This window comes from Pyrgilauda ruficollis, unplaced genomic scaffold (genome assembly GCF_017590135.1).
Source record: "Pyrgilauda ruficollis isolate IOZ18807 unplaced genomic scaffold, ASM1759013v1 scaffold126, whole genome shotgun sequence".
NCBI classification, from domain to species: Eukaryota; Metazoa; Chordata; class Aves; order Passeriformes; family Passeridae; genus Pyrgilauda; species Pyrgilauda ruficollis.
In genome coordinates this window covers 1,321,399-1,345,771 of record NW_024510988.1, presented here as the reverse complement: position 1 = coordinate 1,345,771, position 24,373 = coordinate 1,321,399, and the positions used below count along the sequence as shown (strand labels likewise).

At 49.0% G+C, this 24,373-nt stretch overlaps 1 protein-coding gene across 10 annotated transcripts in view; it reads left to right on the top strand.

Moving 5' to 3' along the window:
• NCAM1 (neural cell adhesion molecule 1) overlaps nt 1-24,373 on the top strand; it is a 78,863-nt gene that overhangs the window by 20,184 nt on the left and 34,306 nt on the right. For all 10 annotated transcript variants that reach the window (XM_041458147.1, XM_041458139.1, XM_041458146.1 and 7 more), the window contains exons 2-4: nt 21,258-21,332; nt 22,197-22,415; nt 23,472-23,615. In XM_041458147.1, coding sequence (XP_041314081.1) covers nt 21,258-21,332; nt 22,197-22,415; nt 23,472-23,615 — 438 coding nt within the window. The remainder of the gene's footprint in view (nt 1-21,257; nt 21,333-22,196; nt 22,416-23,471; nt 23,616-24,373) is intronic.

The following is a 24,373-nucleotide window of genomic DNA, read 5'->3' as shown; positions in this document are numbered from 1 at the left end:
AAAACCCTTCTCCTTGGAAACTTCAACCCCTCCCCAGCTGAATTCCTGCCTGCCCTGCCACCCGCAGCCTTGACCAAAAATGCCATTTTTAATGATGCAAAGTGAGCATGAATCCCTGCTCAGCACAGATGCCCTTTTCCAGCACTGGGGTTCCTTGTGCAAGGAAAACCATCCATGCAGCCAGAGGAGGGAGAACAGGAAATTATGGGATGCCAGCAGTGCTGTATAGGAGCTTTCACTGCCTGCCCACAGAGCACTTCCAGAGAAACTCAGAGCCAACATTTCCCTTGGCAGCAGCTGCTTGATTTTTATTTTTTTTTTTAAATTAATTTAAATTATCATCTCCTGCAGACAATCCTGACTGAATGTCCTCGGTTTGAGGCTTCTCCAAGCCAGGCACACGAGGCTGTTCCTGCTGGATGTGAGCAGCTTAAACCCCTGTCAATCCTTGTTGTGGGCAGGATTTTGGCAGTGCTGGGAGTTGATTTATTGTATTTCCCCCCCCCCCCCCCCCCCCAATAACGTGATGTTGCTGGAATTTTCCATGAGTGGGAAAGCTTGTCCTTATCTTTTCTGGAAGTTGTGTGGTTGAGGGGGCTGGGAGCACAGCCTGGAATAACTGGTGGGAGCTGGAATATCTGGGTGGAAAGGGGAGGCTGCGGAGTCCTGGGGATGGGGAGACCCCCCCGGTGTCCCTGGATTTTGGGGTGTCCCACTGCCGCATTTTGGGGTCACAGTTCCTTCCAGCATTGCTGCAGTTGGAGAAGCAGCTGATTTTACCCATTTTTCCCTGCTCAAAAGCCTTTTCTGAGCCCTCAGCCAGGTTGGTGTTCCTGGGCACAGAATTCTCAGTTCTTGTGCAGGGGGGGAGCTGGGACAGCACAATCCTGGCGGGAATTCCTTGATTCTCCCAAGGTGTGGGGAGCCCACAGAGCCTCCTTGCTCTGCCAGGGACAGGCATTGTGGTTAAATCGTGGTTAAAAATGATAATTGTGCCAAGAAAACAGGCACTGAGCTGTGAAGGGAGGCAGGGTTTGTGCAGGGAACAGAGTGTGCCTGTTCTCAGGGCGAGAATTCCAGCGTTTGGGTTTCTGATGGGTTTTTAATTGCTGTAAGTAGTGCCCTGAGTGTGTGCAGGACTCACAGGGGCTGTGCTGGGTTTGGAACATCTTCCTTGCCGCGCCACCTGAATTTCCAGTTGGTTTCTTTGCTCTTAGCTGATTCCAAAGTGCCAAAGGTGTTTTCTTCCTCCTGAAGGAGATTTCAGGGTTCATTCAGCGTGCCACAGGCAGAGGGACCTGCCACTGGGAGCTGTCACTCCCTGCCTTGGGGAAATGCAGCTCGGGTTATTTCTGGGGGAGCTGGAATTCTGCAGTCACCCTCACCCAGCCTTACCATCATCATCCTCACTGGACAGAAATGCTGGGGATTTGTGGTTGTGTTCGAGGGTCCCCAGGGCGAGGGAAGAGATGAGAATCTTGACTCCATGTTTCAGAAGGCTTATATTATATTATATTATGTTAATTATATTATTAATTCATTATATTAATTTAATATATTTATTATATTATATTTAGTGTCATATATTATTAATTTATTGTATTATTTTATTATATTCATTATATTATATTTAGTATTCTATATTATTCTATATTATATATATTATATCATATTATATCATATCATATATATCTTATCATATCACATTATATCACATTAGATTGCTATACTAAAGCTAAACTAAAAAGAACAAAGGATACCTCAGAAGGCTGGACAAGAATGAATAATAAAAACCTGTGGCTCTGCAAAGTCCTGACAGAGCTGGACTGGTCACGAAGTAAAAAACCCCCATGGAACCCAGCAAAGCTGCACCCGTGGTAAACGAGCTCCAAAGCACATTCCAAGCAATCAGATCATCATTGTTCACGTTTCTTTTCTGAGGCTTCTCAGCTCCTCAGGAGGAAAATCCTGGGCAAAGAGGATTTTCCAGAAAATATCATGGTGGCATGGGGTTCTCTGCACATCTGCTTGGGAAGGAGCCCTGGCCGTGCTGGTGGCTGTAATTAGTGGCTGTGACCCTAATGAAGGTGGCAGTGTCCCACGAGGACAAACCCCCTTTCCTTTCCCTGTTGTTCCTCTCCAGTGGAAGCTCCCAGGGCAGGATTTGGCTGCGCTTTGTGCCTTGTGATGCCCCAGAATGAACAAGAGACTTATTCATGGCTGGAGTTCCCCTACAGAGACAATATGGAAAATAAGGAAATTGTGTCGCTTCTCGTCCCAAAACGTACTCCTGTTGGAATTTTCCTTGTTTTCCCTCTTCCTGGGTTATAAATCAGATTGCCTCTCCCTTTTTTTTTTGGCTGCTCCCAAGGGCTGCATAACGTTTTTAAGTAATAGAATGTATATTCAGTGCTTTTAAATAATAGAGTGTATATTCAGTGTTGCAAAAAACCCTTGGGATTGTATTTTGGGAGCCAGTGGCTGTGTTGCATCCTTGACTGTGACACTTCTCTGTGAGAAATCTGCTTTCTGAAATGGATTATTGAGTGGGACTCATTGGAAAACAAACACAGATATGTATTATTTGTTTTTGAGGGGAAAGAATGGTAAAAAATGGCCTAAAAGCAACCCAAAGCTGCTTTAGGTTTTAAATCTCCACACCCAGATAGAAAATGTTTGTGGCAGGACATGTGGGCTCGGGGAGGTGCATTGATTTTTAATCAGTGATCAGCTGTGCCCCTCCTGCACAGCCTTTCCCTTCCCTCTGCATTTCCATTGCAGCTCATTTTTTTCCTGGTGTTTCATTCTTTATCATCTGTTCCCTTTTCAAAATAATTAAGGAATGAAACATATGATTTATGGCAATTATCTTGCACATTAGAGGGGGGAAATACACAGTGTGTCTGGTTGCTTTGGTGTTGCAGTTTGCAGAGTTGATAAGCAGCCCCAATTTCCTGACACATTCATTTTTCAAGTTGTTTCAAGAGAATCTGATGTGACACAGTGAACAAAAGACTAATCTAATTTATCTTTCTGATTTTTTTTTTTTCTCATCTCTCTGTCTCATCCCTGGAATGTTTCTGCTTGGCTGGCAGGCTCTGGTCAGTGCATTGATCAGGTTTCAGTCACTCCATTGATCAGGCTCTGGTCAGTGCATTGATCAGGTTTCAGTCACTCCATTGATCATGTTCTGATCACTCCATTGATCAGGTTTCAGTCAGTCCATTGATCAGGCTCTGGTCAGTGCATTGATCAGGTTTCAGTCACTCCATTGATCAGGCTCTGGTCAGTGCATTGATCAGGTTTCAGTCACTCCATTGATCATGTTCTGATCACTCCATTGATCAGGTTTCAGTCAGTCCATTGATCAGGCTCTGGTCAGTGCATTGATCAGGTTTCAGTCACTCCATTGATCAGGCTCTGGTCAGTGCATTGATCAGGTTTCAGTCACTCCATTGATCATGTTCTGATCACTCCATTGATCAGGTTTCAGTCAGTCCATTGATCAGGCTCTGGTCAGTGCATTGATCAGGTTTCAGTCAGTCCATTGATCAGGCTCTGGTCAGTGCATTGATCAGGTTTCAGTCACTCCATTGATCAGGCTCTGGTCAGTGCATTGATCAGGTTTCAGTCACTCCATTGATCATGTTCTGATCACTCCATTGATCAGGTTTCAGTCAGTCCATTGATCAGGCTCTGGTCAGTGCATTGATCAGGTTTCAGTCACTCCATTGATCATGTCCTGATCACTCCATTGATCAGGTTTCAGTCACTCCATTGATCAGGCTCTGGTCTGTGCATTGATCAGGTTTCAGTCACTCCATTGATCATGTTCTGATCACTCCATTGATCAGGTTTCAGTCACTCCATTGATCAGGCCCTGGTCAGGGTGTAGCTGTGCTCAGGCCTTGCTGTTGGTCACACTCAGAGGTGATCACATCAGCTGCCTGCCCACAGATAAGGGCTGATAACCCTCAGTGGCTGCTGGGGCTGAGCTGCCAGCTGGGCTTCCCAGTGCCAGAGATCCCTGCTAATCTGTTTTACACCATTCCCTTCTTCTCCACAGCCTGTTCCTCACATCCTTTATCAGCCCAAGCCAAAGCTCAGCTGCCTGCAGAAGCAGTTTGGTTGGGTTTTAATTCCTTTCCAAGGGGTGAGGAATGAAATGTGTGTGGAAGGAAGCTCTGCAGACAACAAATGCTGTTTATGTGCTGTGCTTTGTACCGAGACTGGATCCAGCCTGAGGAAGTAGCTGAGCCCTGAAAAGAAAGACTGAGGGGTTTTTTCCTAATCCTGTTTTACCTTGTGGCAAAATCTACTCTTGGATTCTAATAGTGCTGGCCCCCAGGCCTTGAAACCAGGGGTTTAGCAATGCCTGGTGAGTGTGCTGCAGGGAAATCTCATTTCCATCGCTGGGCTGTCAGGAGTGCAGCGGGTTTGGTTTGTGTGTGCTCATCTCCACGATCACAGGGATGGCAGGGGATGGCGACGTGCTCAGGGACAGGATTGCTCCTGGCACTGGGCTATGGCTCCTGTTCCTGGCCATAATTGCAGTGATTTGGGTGACAGGAGTCTCCAGTGCCCTGACAGGACTGGTGCCTTATTGGGCTTGTCACCAAGCTAAAGGAAATATTAAAATAACAAGTCAGGCTGAAGCAGCACAAGCATGGGCAGTGTTCTGCTCAAGGTAAAGCACAATGTCAGGGGCAGAGTTCAGAACAGCTTCCTAATTCCAGTAATTCAGGCTGGAAAAATCTCCTGTTCCCACTCTGCTGTGCCCTAAACCCAATGTTCACGCTGCTCTCAGATATTGGGTATTAGATAAGGTTATTTCACCACTCCTCTTGCCTCGCAGAATTTGCCACTTATGAAATGATTCCATTTAGCAGATTAGTTTCTGTAACTGCATATTGCTTTTCATTAAAATTTCATGGGGCTTTTATTTAACATGCACTGGAGCCTTGTTTATGTGGGACCTGTTGAAGGCAAAGTGGATTAGGCCATTTAAGCCATGTATAATCCATTCCCTATGGACTTGTGTTTGCTGCTGCCTGCCTGGTCCTCATCCCTGCTGCTGTCCATCCATCCATCCATCCACCCATCCATCCACCCTGCAAGGAGCAGAGTTCTGCGTTTGCTGCACAAGGAATTAGCAGTGCTTTAATTGCGTGATAACAAACTCGTTCCAGGCCTCTCCTCCGCCGAGTCCCAAATTTTGCTCCGTCCTGGAAGCCCGGTTTTGGCTCTGGAATGGTGCCAGCTCTTGTTTGCAGGAGCTGGCTGCTCTTTACATGGAGATTTCTGCCCTGTTCTCATGGATTGAGGGCAGGTGTTTATTATTTGGAGGCTCCAATTTGTTTAATGCTTTGTCCGCCGTGTTCAGCTGAGTCAGTAAGGCCCTGCTGGGGTTTGTTGTGTTTATTGTGTTTATTCCCACACGTCACACAGCCCAGGACTCCTGGCACTGAATTTGGGCAGGGTTTGATCTGTTGTGGGCTGCACACACTGGGAAGGAGCACGGAGTCCATGGAACATGAGCTCAGGCCCTCTGTTCCCAGCTGGTCCCGTGGCCAGTCCTGTCTGTGCCCCAGCAGCCTGGGATTGATTTGGGGTCCGGTTTGGGGTCTGGTTTGGGGTTCATCTAGGCTCCAGTTTGGGGTCCAATTTGGGATCCAGTTTGGGGTTCAGTTTGGGGTCCAGTTTGGGGTTCAGTTTGGGATTCATCTGGGCTCCAGTTTGGGGTCCAATTTGGGGTTCATTTTGGGGTCCAGTTTGGGGTTCATCTGGGCTGCAGTTTGGGGTTCATCTGGGCTCCAGTTTGGGGTTCATCTGGGCTTCAGTTTGGGCTTCAATTTGGGATTCATCTGGGCTTCAGTTTGGGCTTCAGTTCATCCTTGCCCAAGCTCTTCCATCCCAGGCCCAGCCTGGTGTGTCAGGGCACAGGGGAATTGAGTTCATTCCAGCTGAGAATCCCCCCATCCCCCCGTTGTTTTAGGGAAAAAAGATGGAATTCCAGAAGCGAATCCACCTTGGGCATTGCTGCTTTGGGCAGAATCATTGACAGCACCTGCAGCATCCTCCTCCTGCAGGAGATTGTTTTCCCCTCAATTTCATTAATTAGCTGTAAATGTCCAGTTTTTATTTTAATGCTCTCCACTCATTCCTCATGTCTCATTTGCCCGTGGGGATTGAAATGATTTCTCCCAAGCCCCTGGCTTTGGGATTGCTGTGCTCCAGAAGCTTTTTCCAGTCTGTTCCAGTGGTTCCTGGGAGAACAGGGCTCTGATTTTGGGGGAATTCCAGCTGGGATCAGCTCCTGCTCAGGCCTGCCCTTGCTCTCACTGAGGGATGCGAGGTCAGCATCAGTGGCAGGGGATGGGGGAGCATTTTGGGGACATTCCCATGGGAATTCCCACTGCAGTTTTACCAGGGCAGGATCTGCAGTGCTCTGAAATAGCCGGGGTGAGAGGACACCATAGCCAGCAGCAGAAGATGCTCCAGCAGTGCAGGACGGAGCCTTTAACACCCATTTATCAGGCGGGACAAAGAATTTCAGCTCTTGCTCCTTGTCACCGGTGGTGGAGGGATCTGCCGGAGTGATGAAGGACGGAGAACTCCTGATTCCTGCTTTTTTTCCTGCTTTTTTCCTGCTCCTCCTGAGTCCTCGTGGCTTCCCAGAGCCCTTGGAGGAGCTTGTGCTGCTGAAATAGTGCAGCCCAGGGGCTCCCGGTGGGTGCTAATGGCTTAATTGTCACTTGGAGCTCTTCTTGATTTTCAGCCTCTTTATCCTCTGAAAGGTGAGAAAATAAGGCCAAAAAATCCAGAGGCATTTTGCTTTCTAAGCCTCCTTTCTCCAGGCTTCTTTGGGATTCATCTGGGCTCCAGTTTGGGGTCCAATTTGGGGTTCATTTTGGGGTCCGGTTTGGGGTTCATCTGGGGCTCCAGTTTGGGGTTCATCTGGGCTTCAGTTTGGGCTTCAATTTGGGATTCATCTGGGCTTCAGTTTAGGGTTCAGTTTGGGGTTCATCTGGGCTTCAGTTTGGGCTTCACTTTGGGATTCATCTGGGCTTCAGTTTGGGGTTCACTTTGGGATTCATCTGGGCTTCAGTTTGGGCTTCAGTTCATCCTTGCCCAAGCTCTTCCATCCCAGGCCCAGCCTGGTGTGTCAGGGCACAGGGGAATTGAGTTCATTCCAGCTGAGAATCCCCCCATCCCCCCGTTGTTTTAGGGAAAAAAGATGGAATTCCAGAAGCGAATCCACCTTGGGCATTGCTGCTTTGGGCAGAATCATTGACAGCACCTGCAGCATCCTCCTCCTGCAGGAGATTGTTTTCCCCTCAATTTCATTAATTAGCTGTAAATGTCCAGTTTTTATTTTAATGCTCTCCACTCATTCCTCATGTCTCATTTGCCCGTGGGGATTGAAATGATTTCTCCCAAGCCCCTGGCTTTGGGATTGCTGTGCTCCAGAAGCTTTTTCCAGTCTGTTCCAGTGGTTCCTGGGAGAACAGGGCTCTGATTTTGGGGGAATTCCAGCTGGGATCAGCTCCTGCTCAGGCCTGCCCTTGCTCTCACTGAGGGATGCGAGGTCAGCATCAGTGGCAGGGGATGGGGGAGCATTTTGGGGACATTCCCATGGGAATTCCCACTGCAGTTTTACCAGGGCAGGATCTGCAGTGCTCTGAAATAGCCGGGGTGAGAGGACACCATAGCCAGCAGCAGAAGATGCTCCAGCAGTGCAGGACGGAGCCTTTAACACCCATTTATCAGGCGGGACAAAGAATTTCAGCTCTTGCTCCTTGTCACCGGTGGTGGTGGGATCTGCCGGAGTGATGAAGGACGGAGAACTCCTGATTCCTGCTTTTTTTTCTGCATTTTTCCTGCTCCTCCTGAGTCCTCGTGGCTTCCCAGAGCCCTTGGAGGAGCTTGTGCTGCTGCAATAGTGCAGCCCAGGGGCTCCCGGTGGGTGCTAATGGCTTAATTGTCACTTGGAGCTCTTCTTGATTTTCAGCCTCTTTATCCTCTGAAAGGTGAGAAAATAAGGCCAAAAAATCCAGAGGCATTTTGCTTTCTAAGCCTCCTTTCTCCAGGCTTCTGAAATGTATTTATGCGCAGGGCTCCTCCTAACAAAGGCCTCTTTGAGGGTCCTGTGGTCGTCTAACATTCCCTCCTTTCACACGAAATTAAGGGCTGTGATTTACTGCAGTGACCTGAGTGCTCTCATTTACAGCCAGCACGGCTTTTATTTTCCTCTTTCTAGTTTTTTCTATTTTTTTTTTCCTTCTTTTTTATTTTCTATTTGTATTTATTTTTTCAAATTTTTTCCATTTTCCCCTCTTCTTTTTTTCTTTTTTATTGTATTTTTTCTCCTTTTGTCCTTTTTTTCCCCCTCTTTTTTTTCTTTCCTTTTTTTTTTTTTTTTCCTTTTTTTTTTGAGGGGAGAATGTTTTTTGGTGGGTGCTTTACTCATGCAGACATCCCGGGAGGGCTGGGTTGGTATCACACAGCTCCCAGTGGCCCTGCTGGACTCCCTGGCTGCCTTTCCTTTGCCTCTTGCAGTTCTTTTCATCCAGCGAAGAAAAGGCACAGATTTATTTATTTTAATTAACCAAAGCATAGATTTCTTTTTGATTTTCACAGGTGCTGATGGAGGGCACGGAGTGGGGAGGTTTGGGTCTTTTATTTGTGGGGTTCCCAGGCGAAGGAAGGAATGATGGATCTGGCTCCATGTTCTCAGAAGGCTGATTTATTATTTTATGATCTATATTATATTAAAGAATACTAAACTAAGCTATACCAAACAATACAGAAAGGATACAGACAGAAGGCTAAAAAGATAATAATGAAAACTTGTGACTCTTCCAAAGCCTCAACACAGCTTGGCTTCAATTGGCCAATAAATCAAAATAATTCACATGAAACCAATGAAACAACCACCTGTGGATAAAGAATCTCTAACTACATCCTAAAGCAGCAAAACACAGGAGAAATAAATGAAATAATACTGGTTTTGTTTTGTTTTTTTTTTTTTTGTTTTCCTCTCCTTCTGTGAGATCTGTAGGATTTTTCCTGGTATATTTTTCTTTCATTCTCTAGGGTTTTTCCAGTTTTTTCCTCTCCTTCTGTGGGATTTTTCCTGTATTTTTTCTCAGTTCCTGTGAGATCTGTAGGATTTTTCCTGTTTTCCTCCCCTCCTATGGGATCCGTAGGATTTTTCCAGTTTTTCCTCTCCTCCTATGGAATCTGTAGGATTTTTCCTGTTATTTTCTCCTCTCCTGTGGGATCTGTAGGATTTTTCCTGTTGTTTTTGTTTTGAGTTTTTTTTTGGGTGTTGTTGTTTTTTGTTTTTTGTTTTTTTTCTTCTGTAGGATTTTTCCAGGTTTTCTCTCTTATAGGATCCGTAGGATTTTTCCAGTTTTTCCTCTCCTCCTATGGGATCTGTAGGATTTTTCCAGGTTTCCTCCTCTCCTATGGGATCTGTAGGATTTTTTCCTGTTTTTTTTTGGTTTTGTTTTTTTTTTTTTTTCTTCTGAAGGATTTTTCCAGTTTCCTCCCCTCCTGTGGGATCTGCCCTTCCCTGGCAGGTGCTGCAGGAGCAGGGCTGTGCTGCTCCCACCACAACCTGCTGGAAATCCCATTAAAACCTCATTAATTGGAGCTGCCTGCCCTGACCAGCCTGGGCTGCCTCTCCCAGGAGCTGGTTTAGTGCAGGGAATAAAAATTCAGCTCAGGACAGGGAAAAAAATCCTGCCTGGAGAAAAAGGCCCAAGCTGGACTGGAGAGAAGGAATTGATTTGTGCTGGAGCAGCTCCCAGCCCGGAGTGTGACACGGCTCTGCTGATGCTTTGTGCTGCCTTTGGCCGGCTTGGGTGTGAAATAAAAGATGAAAATGCAGTTTTTTGGGGGTGGTATAAATGAGAAGCTTGACTAGGCCAATATTCAAGCAGCAGTCAATTTATTAATTAATTAATATGGTGAAGTGTGAGCAGTTCAGCGCTGGGTGCAGCGGGGGAAGTTTTCCCTCCAACTGCACGCCGATATTTGGGGCTCACAGGGATTTACAGGGGTACTCATGAGCTTTCTCAGCAGTTTCTATTCCCAATTTTTACGTCACAATTCTATACACTATTGTGGTGTAGTTTTTCTCAGGATGTATCTCAGAAAAGAGTATCCCCAGATGGTGGGGTCCAGCTTCCCAAAGAGGAAAGAAGTCTCCCAGGTGGTGAGGACCAGATTCCAGATGCGGGTAGAACTGTCTTTCTAACTGTCCCACGGTCGGTTTGCACACGTACACAGTCCCAGACTCACACGTTGCCTGTGTGTCCCTGGCACGAAGCACAGCTCTGTGTTTCAGTGGGGTGGTGGCTCAGCTCAGGGTGCTGCTGGCACTGCCTCCCTGCCTTGCTGCTGTTTGCCATGCAGCCAAACCCGCTGAAAAATCACAGAATCACAGAATTTCTAGCTTGGAAGGGACCTTTAAGATCATCGAGTCCAACCCATGTTCTAACACCTCAGCTAGATCATGGCACCAAGTGCCACAGACTTAGGAGGGTTAATTGCGAACAAAGGACAGGTTCAAAGGCCTTCTCCCATGCTTTACTCCCTCAGTTATTTATTAGAACTGTCTTTCTAACTGTCCCACGGTCGGTTTGCACACGTACACAGTCCCAGACTCACACTTTGCCTGTGTGTCCCTGGCACGAAGCACAGCTCTGTGTTTCAGTGGGGTGGTGCTCAGTGGGTGCTGCTGGCAGTGCCTCCCTGCCTTGCTGCTGTTTGCCATGCAGCCAAACCCGCTGAAAAATCACAGAATCACAGAATTTCTAGCTTGGAAGGGACCTTTAAGATCATCGAGTCCAACCCATGTTCTAACACCTCAGCTAGATCATGGCACCAAGTGCCACATCCAGTCTTTTTTTGAACACATCCAGGGATGGTGACTCCACCACCTCCCTGGGCAGATGATTCCAGTATTTGACCACTCTTTCTGTGAAAAACTTCCTCCTTAAGTCTCGCCTGTATCTCCCTTGGCGCAGCTTGAGGCTGTGTCCTCTTGTTCTGTCTGTTTTGTCCGGAGAAAGAGACCGACCCCCAGCTCACTACAGGGAAGGGCAGATCCCACAGGAGGAAAAATGCTGCAGTTACCCCGGGCAGAGAAATCCCTCTGTGGCCCTTGCCTTTGTTTTAGGAAGTTTTTCCCCTCCGATTTTCAGCTCCTCGGATGTGGCGTTGCTCCGTCATCCTCTGTCTCCTTTTCTTCCTCTTATTTTTATCTGTCCTTGTCTGTCCTGTCCTTCGCTCCGGCAGAAACAAAACGCCCTTTGTGGCTGCAAAGCCGGCTGCCAAATACTTTGAATAACTGTAGCACTGCACGAGCGAATGTAAAACATAAAAGGGCCAGTAAATTCCTTTTAATGCCGCCCTATAACGGCGAGAATTCCCATTTTAATAACTGGGGCAGGGGAAAGCTTGACCTGCTTGTTTGATGCAGGCATTAACTTGCTTGGCCGGGTTCAAAGATTGTGTGTTCAGCTCTGCAGCCCTTCGGTGTTAATGATGCTGCATTCATTAACATCCCAGTGAGAGCCCGTGCTCCTTTCCTGGCCACATCCTTCCCTTACCTGAGCCCTGCCTTCATCCAGGCTGCAGTGGAGCTGCTTTATTGCCTTTGTTGTGCCTGGGGAGGGGAAAGGCACTGGGGGCACGTTGCTGGTTATTTATTATTTTAGTTATGTCAATTATTTATTATTAATAATAAATTATGGATAAAGACATTATTATCATCATCATCATTATCATCATTATCATTATTATCATCATTATCATTATTGGTATTATTGGTATTATTATTATTAGTGATATTGTTATTGTTCTAATACTACTGTTGTTGTACTATCACTATATTATTATTGTTATTGTTATAGTCTGTACTCACAGGAGCCAGCCCCTTCTTTTTTGGGGGTCTTTCAGTGAGGGGCATCTGCAGGAAGGTTGGAGACCCTGATGCTGAGTGAGAAACAGAAAATAACCCTAAAAGGGCTGGGGAAGGGATCTCCCTTTCCATTTGTGCATTCCATTGGAGGGTCTGAAGGATTGGGAGCTGGCAGTGTGCGAACCTGGGGTGAAAATCATGGAAGTGATGAAGGATTTGGGCTGGAGGGGACCCTAAAGCCCACCCAGTGCCAGCCCTGCCGTGGCAGGGACACATTCCCCTGTCCAGCCTGGCCTTGGGCACTGCCAGGGATGCTTTTATTGAGTTCTCACCCTGTGGGTACAGAAAGAAAAGGCTCCAAACCCAAATCCAGCCCTTGGTAATGAGGAGTTAGTGACCGAGTCGGTTTGTTTGGAGGAACTGGGGTAATTTTGCTGTCAGGAAGTTAGAAGGCATTTTGGTGGGTTTGTGGGGTGGTGCAAAGAGATGCTGAAACTCTGAGTGGGATCTGGAGAAATGCTGAAACTCTGAGTGGGATCTGGAGGGTGCAGCAGGGGCCTCTCCTACATTTGTGATCCCAGCCAAGGGTGAGCAGGCAGATCCAGCGAGGAAGGTGCTGCTGAATTCTGCCTGGCCTGGCTTTTCCCCATTTTTTTCTCTTTATTGCACATGTTGCTCTGCTCCCAGTGCTGCACAGGAACCTGCTGTGGCATTTCTGGGGTCACCATGCCCAAACCGTAATTCAGAGAGGATTTGCTGTCAGTGCCAGCTCTGCCTCCTGCTGTGCAAGCTCCTGGGCTGGGTTTGCATTTTGGACTGACCCAAGCAGAACAGAAGCAGTTTGGGATGAGTGGACAAGTTTTCCTTTCCCATCCAGTGGCTGTGGGATAAGGAATGTTGATTATTTTACCTCTCTGCTCTGCATTGTGCTCGTGCTTCTTACAGCTGCCTTTTTTCTGCTGGGGAGGGGCCACGTTCATGGGATTTCATTGTGGGATGCAGGAATACAAAAATAAACCCTCCACGCAGGGAGAGAGCCTCCCAGCCCCACTGTGGCCTTCATTCCAGCAGCAAGCAGTTGTTAGTGGCAGCAGAAATCTGTCCCAGAGATGCAGAAATAGCAGTGGCAGAGCTGGGGGATTGTGTGGGGAACTGGAGCAGGCTCTGGGCAGGGGCCCCATCTGCTCCTGATAAAAATGTGGGGAGAGAAAATACAGAGAAGTGGTGGCTGCTGCCTCCTGCCTCTCCTTTCTGCATCTGCCCAGAATCTCAGGATATCCTGGAGGCACCAGGACCAGCCAGGTCCTTTACAGACACCCCAAAATCCCAGCACAGGGCTGTTTGTGCAGCACAGGCTGTGAAATTGGGAAACACCTGAGGCACCCCAGCTCATGGTGGGGCAGCTTTGCTTTGCTGGAGCTGCTCTCACCTCTGGAGCAGTTCAGAAATGGTCTGGTGTTATTTAAGGCACAAGGATATCTCGGGGTGTTTTTAGGAGGAATTTGAAGCTGTGCTTTGTCTTGATTTCCCGTGAAAGCCACGGACTGGAGGGCTGAAAAAACTGGTCAGTTTTTCTGCTGTTCTGACACAAATTCCGTGCTGTAACTGGGATCATTTGAGTGGAGCCATGGGTGGGAGGTGGTTGAGCTGGAGGTTGGTGGACCTCGATGTCTTGCAGGCGTCCTGGTGGAAGTGAGCATCTCAAACCTGCTGCCTTCAGTGGCAGAAAGTTAATGCTGTTTTTTTTTTTTTTTAATTTGCTGAACCAGCTTTGATGCCAGCTCTTTCTCCCTCATAAGGCATCCTGGAAATGGGAACACAAAGTCCTTTTTGCCCTTCCATGGCCATTAACCTTGTGCTGTCTGGCTGAGTCCAAGCCTTTTCTGAATTAGAGTGGAAAGTGCTGCTGTCCTTGGGTGCAGTGGTGGTTCCTGGCTCTGGGTGTAGTGCATGGCACAGCTTTGTGCTTGGATTTTTGGAGAACTTCATTTGAGTGAGAGAGGGCTGGCTTGGAATCCTGTGCTGAGAGTGCCTGACTTGTAGGCACAAAGAAATTTGGTTTAGTTTCACTGAAATTTGGTTTAATGTCACTGAAATTTGGTTTAATGTCACTGAAATAAAGGCAGTTTCTTGGCTGTCCTGACCTGCCACAATCCAGATTATCCACAATGAATTTTGGGGCTGAACTGAGCCATTCCTGGCAGGTTTTGCCTTTATTCCTTTCTGGATCCTTTGAAGGAGCAGATCAGCAGAGTGGTGCTTTCTGACCTTAAAATATATGGTTTAGGAGGTCAAACCCCCATCCACGTGTAATTCAGGAAACTGGCAGGAATCCCAGTTTTCAGGGACAGTTACAAAGGATTATTTCATGTGCTTGCTGGGCAGGGGATGAAGGGAGCAGGGCTGAAGACATGTTTTTATTTTTCTATAAGGAATGTTCAGTTCTCCACTTTTACTGCCACTGAAGAATGTCAGGGACATTGCTCGTCCTGTCAGGATTTTCTGCTGCTGCCCAGATCTGTTCTCTGTCCTTTCTGGCCTTATTTGCCCCAGTTTCTGCCAGTATTGTTTTTATTATAAAGCAAAAAACTGCGTTTACGTTTTACTGTCCATTCAGTCAGATAAACTCAGCAGGTTTTGATTTGTGTGGGGTTTTTTTCTGGTTCTGTGTTGATAGTGCAGGGGTTTTATATCCAAGGGGAAAGGTGACATCCTGAACTCTGGTTTTCTGGGAGATGGTGAGGAAAGGGCCTTGCAAATGACCAAAGGAATGCAGATAACAAAGAACACAATTGATTATTTAATGGGAATTGTTGGGAAGAAGGTGTTCCACTTTCGTCCCTTCCAGAACCTTTTGCCGTGGCTGGTTTCATGCTGCCTGTCCACACAATTTTGTGTTGTCCCAGCTGAATTTTTGCACTGATGAAATTCCTTTTTTCAGCCTGAAACAATGGGGGCAGTTTGCAGCGAGTTGATTTCCCCTGTTCCTGGTTCTGGGTGAGGAGAGCAGGGCTGGGATTTGGGCTGGAAAACCAGAGATGGGCTCCTGGGGGTGGGGATGGCAGCAGGATGTTGGATCTGGGATGTTCAGCTGTGCCTCTCGCTGCTCCCTGGGGATGCTTTAAAGCAAAGAGCTTTAATTAACGATGCTGATTGCAGGGGGGTTTTCAGAGGGGCAGTGGGTTAGGGTTTGCAGGGGGTTTTCAGTCGTGGCCAGGCTCTGACACTTGGCTTTGTCCTTCCAGCACATCCATCCCTGCTGCGGGTCTGCCTTTGGGTTTGTCATTCTGGGGACGTTTCCACTCTGCTGCTGCTCTCTGAGCACATTTCTCTGACTCCTGCTGCCTTTTCTGGCTGTTTTTTGTATTCCAGAGCAGGGCTGCTGTTCTGGTGCTGTCATTTCACACCCAGGAGAGGAGCAGGCAGTATGGGAGGGGAGGAATTCAGCAGGAATCCTCAGGTGGGGGTTAGGGTTTGCAGGGGGTTTTCAGTCGTGGCCAGGCTCTGACACTTGGCTTTGTCCTTCCAGCACATCCATCCCTGCTGCGGGTCTGCCTTTGGGTTTGTCATTCTGGGGACGTTTCCACTCTGCTGCTGCTCTCTGAGCACATTTCTCTGACTCCTGCTGCCTTTTCTGGCTGTTTTTTGTATTCCAGAGCAGGGCTGCTGTTCTGGTGCTGTCATTTCACACCCAGGAGAGGAGCAGGCAGTGTGGGAGGGGAGGAATTCAGAGGGAATCCTCAGGTGCTTTAAAGGTCTTTGCCCTCACAGATCACTGAGCATCTCCTGCCCTTCCTGCTCCCTTGCAGTGAGTAGTTCTTACACCATAATTCCAATTAAAACATTGCAGGTACCAGGAAAACGTGGCAAACCTGATTGTATGAGAGCCCTGTTTTTAGCATCAGTCAAACACATCGGTGTTCAAAGTCATGTCGAGATTTTGGGACTTGTAACCCTTTGCAAAAATTACCCCACAACATCCTGAGCTGGAAGGGACTCAGAAAAATCACCAAGTCCAACTCCTGGCCCTGCAGGACTCCCCAGCCACCCCACCCTGTGCCTGGGAGTGCTGTTGCCAGAATTCAGGAAATTCAAGTGCAGAATTCAGGAAATTCAAGTGCAGAATTTGGGAAATTCAAGTGCAGAATTCAGGAAATTCAAGTGCAGAATTCAGGAAATTCAAGTGCAGAATTTGGGAAATTGAAATGCGGAATTTGCGAAATTGAAGTCTGGAGTCTGGTTCCCTTTCCTTCAATTTTCCCCCCTGTCCTGGATTTTACTGCATAAGAAGAAGTGTGAAAATCCATTTTGTGTTTGGAGATCAGTGGAGAGAGAGGTGTGAAAACCCAGTGAAATGCATTTTGTGTTTGGGGATCACTGGACGTTTTCTTCTGGTGCTTTCTTGGAGTAAATTCTTGCAAGTCTTGGAGTAAATTCTTGCAAGTAGGAGTAAGTTATTTCAAGGAGTGTGCTGCTTGTAGAGACCAAGGCAGGTTCAGAGCTGAGCTCCTGACAGTTCTCTTGAATTTTGGGGCACAAAAGCTCAGCTGAAACATTCTTTGTCTGCCTTGCATAACTGATGAGGTGCAGTGATTGCATTTCTTGTGTTTGCTGGGCTGCATTCTCCCTGAGTTTCCAGGAGCCTTCCCAGAGGACAGGGATGAAGGATGAAGGCTTTTCTTGGCTCCTGGCAATCTGGGGAGTGTTTATTCATCCTGTCAGTCACAGCTGATGCTCAAGGCCTTTGGACCCCCTGGCTGGGTGCAGATTCCTTCTGTTTCTCCCTTGGCATCAACTATTTTTGAGCTTCTGGAGCTGTAAATGTCTAAATTTGGGGTTGTGTGAGCTGTTCCTGTTGTGTGCATTGGAGGGGCTCTGATTCATTGCCTTCACCTTGGCTGTGTTCTGCCAGCCCGAGCTGGAGCTGACAGAGCTCAGCGGGTTGGAGAAGGAATGTGTTAGATAAGAGAAAACAAACAACCTTGGAAAGCAGAGCCAAGGAATCCCAACTCCTTCTTCTGTCTTGGGGCTGGGGAAAAGAGACTTTCTAACACCTCAGGGTCATCTGGACCAAGAGATCTGACAGATCCTTGAGTCCTGAGCTTTTACAATTCCTGCTTTCCTCATCTGCTCCGGGTTCTTCCCGCAGCACCCTGTCACCCACCCAGATTTCTCTTTCAGCACGAGATTGTAACTTGCTTGGTTTTTAATTAAAGTTGTCCATTCTCTGATTTAATGGCTCCATAAAGCATCCCGGCTTACCCTGCCTCAGGTAAATGAAAATATTTGCTGTGGTAAATAGGACTATTAGTTTTATGATCCATAGCAATAAAAAGCTTTTATCAAGAATGTCGTCAAAAGAGGCATAAAATTGTGTTCCATGTAAAAATACTGAGGTGTCTGGGAAGTTTTACTGCAGTTCATAAATTCCTGTAGGAAAAGGTGTTCATAGGATCATTTTTTGGTGTGCCCTGTGGTCATTTAAAAATTAAAAGCGCTTGTGAGCAGATCTTGTACAAGGAAAGGATGGGCTCACAAGGTGGACATAATTGGAATGATTCCCTTTTCCCTGCACAGATTCCCTGCATCAGCTTGGCCGTGTCACTTTGTTCAGGAGCAGAATAATCCTGACTGAAACGAAGCAGAGGAGAAACCTCTCTGGGTTCCCTGCCTGTGTTTTTGTGCTGCCACAGCTGCCTGGGCCCCTGATTTCAGCTGGGTGGCCAAGCACACCTTTATTTAGGGATGTCCCTCCCCTGGAGGTGGCTTTGGTGTCGTTGTTTTGGGGTGTTCCTTCCCTGGAGGTGGGTTTGGGCACATCTATCTTTTGGGATTCCTCCCCTGGAGGTGCCTTTGGGCACTCCTTTCTTTATGTTGGGGTGTCCCTCCCCTTTGGGCACACCTTTATTTTGGGATTCCTCCCCCGGAGGTGCTCTGGGCACACCTTTATTTAATTTTGGGGTGCTCTGGGCACACCTTTATTTTATTTTGAGGTGCTCTGGGCACACTTTTATTTATTTTGGGGTTCTCTGGGCACACTTATTTTATTTTGGGTTCCTCTGGGCACACCTTTATTTAATTCTGGGGTGCTCTGGGCACTCCTTTCTTTATTTTGGGATGTCCCTGCCCTGGAGGTGACTTTGGTGTCTTTATTTTGGGATGTCTCTCCCCTTTGGGCACTCCTATATTTTGGGATTCCTCCCCCGGGGGTGCTCTGGGCACACCTTTATTTTATTTGGGGTGCTCTGGGCACACCTTTATTTAATTTTGGGGTGCTCTGGGCACACCTTTATTTTATTCTGGGCACACCTTTATTTTATTTTGGGGTTCTCTGGGCACACCTTTATTTAATTTTGGGGTGCTCTGGGCACACCTTCCCCACTGTTGTGCGCCCGGCTGCCGCCTCTCCAGGATCCGATATTCCCACAGGACTCAGCCATCCCCTCCTCCCGCTCCTGGCAGATTTAGGGAGCGGTTGCCATGGCGACGGGGCAGGAATTGGATCTGCATCCCAGCTGGGATCAATCCCAGCTGCTGCCTCCTCCTCCTCCCGAGCACTCGGCGTATTTTTAATAAAGTGACCGCGCACAGGAGCCTTGTCTTTGTCTCGTTAAGCCTTTGTTGTGCATTAAACCCCGAGGGCTTTCACCATAATCTGCTTCACGCTCACGAGCTCTGCAAATCCCGGCCATTAGATCCAGGAGATGTTTCTTTCCTGATGGTTTTTATTTCTGGAATTGGGTTTAATTGGTGAATCGTTGCTAGAAATGAGCGAAATTAAAGGTACAGCCCGTGAGAATGGAGCAGGGGTTTGGTCACAGCTGAATTCATCCCTGCTGGGCTTTATTTGCCCAGATCTTTTGGATATTTTGATTTTGGGGTTTTCTGATTCTGGGTTTTTTCTGATTCTGGGTTTTTTTATTCTGGGCTTTTTGATTCTGGGTTTTCTCTGGGCTTTGTTGCAGTAAAGCATCGTTACCTGGGTTACCTGTGACAGCATTCCTGCTCCTGGGGACCCCCTCCAAGGCAGACCCCATCCAAATTCCCTCCTGGGCTCAGAGTGGGAGGGAGAGCCCGTGGAAGTGAGTTTAGCTCTTAGAACTGAGTTTAGCCCTTGGAAGTGAGTTTAGCCCTCGGTGGGAGCTGCAGTGTGGACGCATCCCTGGGGATGTGGGTCTGGAGTGACCCCAGTGCTGGAGTGGGCTGAGGCCAGAGGGTTTCAGTCCTTGCTGACCTCCAAGCCCAACCTGGGACCTCTCGGGGTCGGTGCTGGGGGCTGCAAAGGAGCAGTGGTTTTGTGGGAGGGAGGGATGTGAGGGGCTGGACTCCATTTATCTGAGGGAATAGAGCCCCACTAATTGGGTGTATTTAGTGTTCCTAGATGTTCCTTTTGTGGAGCCAGAGCAGTGTGACCACTCATATTCCTGTTCCTGGCGTGTCACCTGTGGAATTTGGGCAGCCACAGGCCCAGTTCCCCATAATTTACTTTATTTACTTTATTTAGTGCCCAGGTACAGCCTCCTGCCTTCAGCTCAGTCTGAGCCCAGCAGGGACACAGCCTCCCTGCCTATTACCAGAACCACGGCTTAATTTGAGCTCATTTCTTTTGTTGAGATGCAAAACTAATTATATTGAACTACAGATGAACAGGAAGTTGCATTAGCAAATTTGTTGTCTTTTTTTTTTTTTTTTTTTTTTAATCAATGGGGAATTATTCAGCATTTTTTGGGGGCTGTGGAACTTTATAACCAGATAAAAGATATGGGGGAGGGCAGAGCTATAAAAAGTGTTATTGTGTGATTATGAAGAGGCCTTTTAATGCAGTTATTATGTGATGCTAAAAAGGCCTTTATTGCTTGAAGTTGGAAGCAGAATACAAATGGGCTTGCAGTGTCTATTAAATGAAGAGTGGAAAAAAATAGTCCCCGTTTCCCTGAACTGCAAAGCAAAAATAACGATTAAACAGCGATTAAAACCAGCCGTGCTGGCTTTGGCAGTGTGATCACAGCCCGAGCTGAGGGCTGGGGGTGGTTTGTGAGATTGCAGGCACAGCCCGTTGTCCTGGGGACCTGCTTGTCCAGGTGACAGTGGCAGCAAATCCCCCTGGAGCTGCTCCTGCAGCCAGGGCTGGGCTCTGCGGAGTGAAACGAGGACAGGCGAGCTGGGAATGTCACAGCCACATTCTCTGGAAAATCCCTGTGCCCAGGATTTCTGCTCCTGGGAAGCTGAGAAGCCTCAGAGAAAAGGAAAACAATATTATCCATGTGCTTCTCCTGTGTTTTGCTGCTTTGCAATGTGGTTGGAGATTGTTTACCCACAGGTGGTTGTTTCATTGGTTTCCTGTGAATTGTTTTGACTTAATGACCAGTCAGGGTCAGGCTGTGTCAGGACTCTGGAAGGAGTCAGGAGTTTTCATTATTATCTTTTCAGCCTTCTGTCTGTACCCTTCCTCTATTCCACAGTATAGTTTTAGTATAGCATTCTTTAATACCATAAAATAATACATTAACCCTCTAAGAACATGGAGTGGGATTCATCATCCCTGATATTCCTGTGTTTGCTACCGAGGGCAGGCAGTGCTCCCTCAGCTGTGGGAGCTGCAGGCTCAGTGCCTGACCCCCAGCCCACGTGTTTCCCCACATTTAAGGAATGTTGCCATTGGCACGCCCAGCCAGGTTTTCATTTCTTGTGCTTGTTTCTCATAACCCCAGGTGTGCTTGGCAGCTGAAGTAATGCCTCTGTGGTCTGGAGGTAAAATTAGCTGCTCTGGGAGAGAGATTTTCAGATTTTCATGCGCTACATGAAAGCACAGAGGGTGTTTTCCAAAGAAAACCTATTTTGGCGTCCTCAAATTCAACTTGACCCGGGCTTGTTAGGCCACAGATCTGCTGTGGAATTAAGCTGTAGCTGGAGGAGAGCCAGAATCCAATTACATTTTCTGCCTAATGGGTCATAATTTATGCAATGAAGAAGGAGGCAGGGATGATGCTGGGGGAAGAGGGCACTGGGCCTGCGTGGGTGTGCACTGGGAGGGGCTGCTGGTAAATGGGAATGGGAAATGGTAAATGGGTGCTGTCCTTTGGTGTTGAAAACTTTTCTCTGGTGTTGAAAACCTTGTTCTGGTGTTTAAAACCATTCTCTCTTGTTTAAAACCTTCTTCTCATGTTTAAAACCTTCCCCTGGTGTTTAAAACCAGCAGTTCAGATCAGAAAATAGGTGTCATCCAATTGTAAATGGAATAAAGGATCCATGGGGATGGTGAGGCTGGCAGAGGTGTTTTGCTGGAGCCCACAGCCCGTGTCTGACTGTCCTCATTCACTTCCAGCCTCTCTCCAAGTGGACATTGTTCCCAGCCAGGGGGAGATCAGCGTTGGAGAATCCAAGTTCTTCTTATGCCAAGGTGCGTGCTGGCCGAAGGGTTCATCGGTTCATCCAAAAATGAGACAGACCCTGCTGGGATGGTATTGCTGCTCTGGGGGCAGTCAGAGCCTCACAGGGGGCTTTGGGGCAGACCCTCAGCTGGGGCGTTTGGGGCATGCAGAGCCTCAGCAGGGGATTTGGGGCAGAGCCTGGGGTTTGGGACATGCAGAGCTGGGCTGTCTCACTGAGCTGTGGGGTCGGTCAGACCCTCAGCAGTAGATTTTGGGTCAGACCCTCAGCAGTGGGGTTTGGGGGTGATGTAGGGCTGGGCTGTCTCACCATGCCATGAGGGGTCAGACCCTCAGCAGGAGGGTTTGGGGCAGCCCCTGGGCTTTGGGGCAGACCCTCAGCATTGGGGTTTGGGGGTGATGCAGGGCTGGGCTGTCTCACCATGCTCTAGGGTCACTCAGACCCTCAGCAGGAGGGTTTGGGGGCAGACCCTCAGCAGGGAGTTTGGGTCAGACCCTGGGGTTTGGGGTGTGCAGAGCTGGGCTGGCTCACTGTGCTGTGGGTTTTGGGGCAGCCCCTGGATTTTGGGGCAGCCCCTGGGCTTGGGGCCATGCAGGGTCAGGCTGTTTCACTGTGCTGTGGGCTTTGGGGCAGCCCCTGGATTTTGGGGCAGCCCCTGGGCTTGGGGCCATGCAGAGCTGGGCTGGCTCACTGTGCTGTGGGGTTTTGGGGCAGCCCCTGGGGTTTTGGGGCAGCCCCTGGGGTTTTGGGGCCATGCAGGGCCGGGCTGTTTCACTGTGCTGTGGGGTTTGGGGCAGCCCCTGGATTTTGGGGCAGACCCTGGATTTTGGGGCGGTGCAGGGCCGGGCTGTCTCACCCCGCTGTGTCCCCGCAGTGGCCGGGGAGGCCAAGTTCAAGGACATCTCGTGGTTCTCCCCGAACGGGGAGCGGCTCAGCCCCAACCAGCAGCGCATCTCGGTGGTGCGCAACGATGACTTCTCCTCCACGCTCACCATCTACAACGCCAACATCGACGACGCCGGCATCTACAAGTGTGTGGTCAGCAGCCCCGAGGAGGGCGACTCCGAGGCCACGGTCAACGTCAAGATTTTCCGTAAGGCAGCTCCCTCTGGCTCTTTCCTTTCCCCTCATAAGTTCTTTCCTTGCACTCTCGGGCCTTTTCTTGCCCCCCAGCTCTTTCTTGTCCCCCCTGGTTCTTTCCTTGCCCCTCCCGTCCCTTTTCTTGCCCCCCTCCAGCTCTTTCTTTCCTTGGCTCTTTCTTTTCTTGCCTCCCCCGGCCCTTTTCTTTCCCCCTGGTTCTTTCCTTGCCCCCCTGGCTCTTTCCTTGCCCCCCTTGCTCCTTTTTTGCCCCCCCTAGTTCTTTTCTTGCCCCCCTGGCCCTTTCCTTGGCTCTTTCTTTCCTGGACCCCTGGCTCTTTCCTTACCCTCTTGCTTCTTTCTTTCCTTTCCCCCCTGGTTCTTTCCTTTCCCCCTGGTTCTTTCCTTTCTCCCCTGGCTCTTTCCTTGCCCCCTTACTCCTTTCTTGCCCTCCTGGCTCTTTCCTTGCCCATGGGTGAGGCAGGGTTAGGCAGGAAGCTGTTTCACCTTCCTAGGAAAAGGTCTGGAGGGTAGAGGAGGGTGAAGGAAAGGTGTTGAGGTGCTGCCTGGTTTCCTGGTGAGGAGGGGAAGGTGGGAATGGGATGGGCTGGAGGCTCAGGGCATCTCCAGCAGCCCCACAGCTGAAATCTTTCTGAGAGGCAGCAGAGCAAGGAGGGAGAGAAGAGGATGGAGCTCCTGGCAGGGGGAACAGGGACAGGAGCTGATGTGGGTGACACACACACCCCTCTGGTGTGGAGGGGAGAGGGACCCCCAGGTCCAGAGGGTTTGTGAAGAGCCAGCAGCTGCTCCAGCAGAGCTCTGCAGCAGCTTCTCCCTCCCTGCTGGGAGCTGAGCAGTGCCAGGGGGTGTTCAGGGTGGTAACTCAGCCCCCTGTGGGCACAGGGCTGGAAATGGGCGTGCTGTGGGCAGTGCCTTCACTCAGACCTCAATCCTGGAACAAGGAGATCCCTGGGATTTGGGGGTTTCTCTGCTGCCCTCGGGATGGAGGCAGGAGCACAGCTCCAGGTGTGCTGAGAAAGCTGCAGTGACCTTTTCCTTTCCTGTTTTCCAGAAAAGCTGATGTTCAAGAACGCTCCCACCCCTCAGGAGTTCAAGGAGGGGGACGATGCTGTGATCGTGTGTGACGTGGTCAGCTCTCTGCCCCCCACCATCATCTGGAAGCACAAAGGCAGGGATGTCATCCTAAAAAAGGATGGTAAGGGCTTGGTTCTTGTCCACTCTGGGGTCAGGTGTCCACCTCCCTGCCACACAGGGTGCTGGTGGTCACAAGGGATGGGGGAAGCAGCTTTGCCTGACCCGAGGCCGTGGGATGTGGATTCAGTCACCCCAAGTGCTGTGGTTTGCCAGGGGCAGGGCAATCATGTTCCCACTGAAGTGGCCACCAGGCTGTGGCACGAAACCAGCCAAGGAATGCTGGGAAAAAAAATACAGATCAAAGCAGAGCCATCAGACAGAAAAGCTGGATGTTGTGACACCCTCCACCTTCATGAGGGAAAGGGGCTGAAAGCTCTTTGCAGGAACTTTTCCCTTTCTTCCCAAGTGCTCCAGAGGGGCTGGCAGGGGCTCTGACTCCAGCTGAGCAGGTTTCCCACAGCTGGCACACAGGTGGTGAGGCTGGAGCCCTTGGGCAGGGGGGATGAGTTCCAGACTGCTGGCTGGCCATGTGATGGAGTGTAAATGTGTCTGTGGGACACTGCTCTGTCACCTCCCTGAGCTGTGTCAGTGGGACACTGCTCTGTCACCTCCTGGGACACTGCTCTGTCACCTCCCTGAGCTGTGTCAGTGGGACACTGCTCTGTCACCTCCTGGGACACTGCTGTCACCTCCCAGAGCTGTGTCAGTGGACACTGCTCTGTCACCTCCCTGAGCTGTGTCAGTGGGACACTGCTCTGACACCTCCTGGGACACTTGTATCACCTCCCAGAGCTGTGTCATGGGACACTGCTCGGTCAC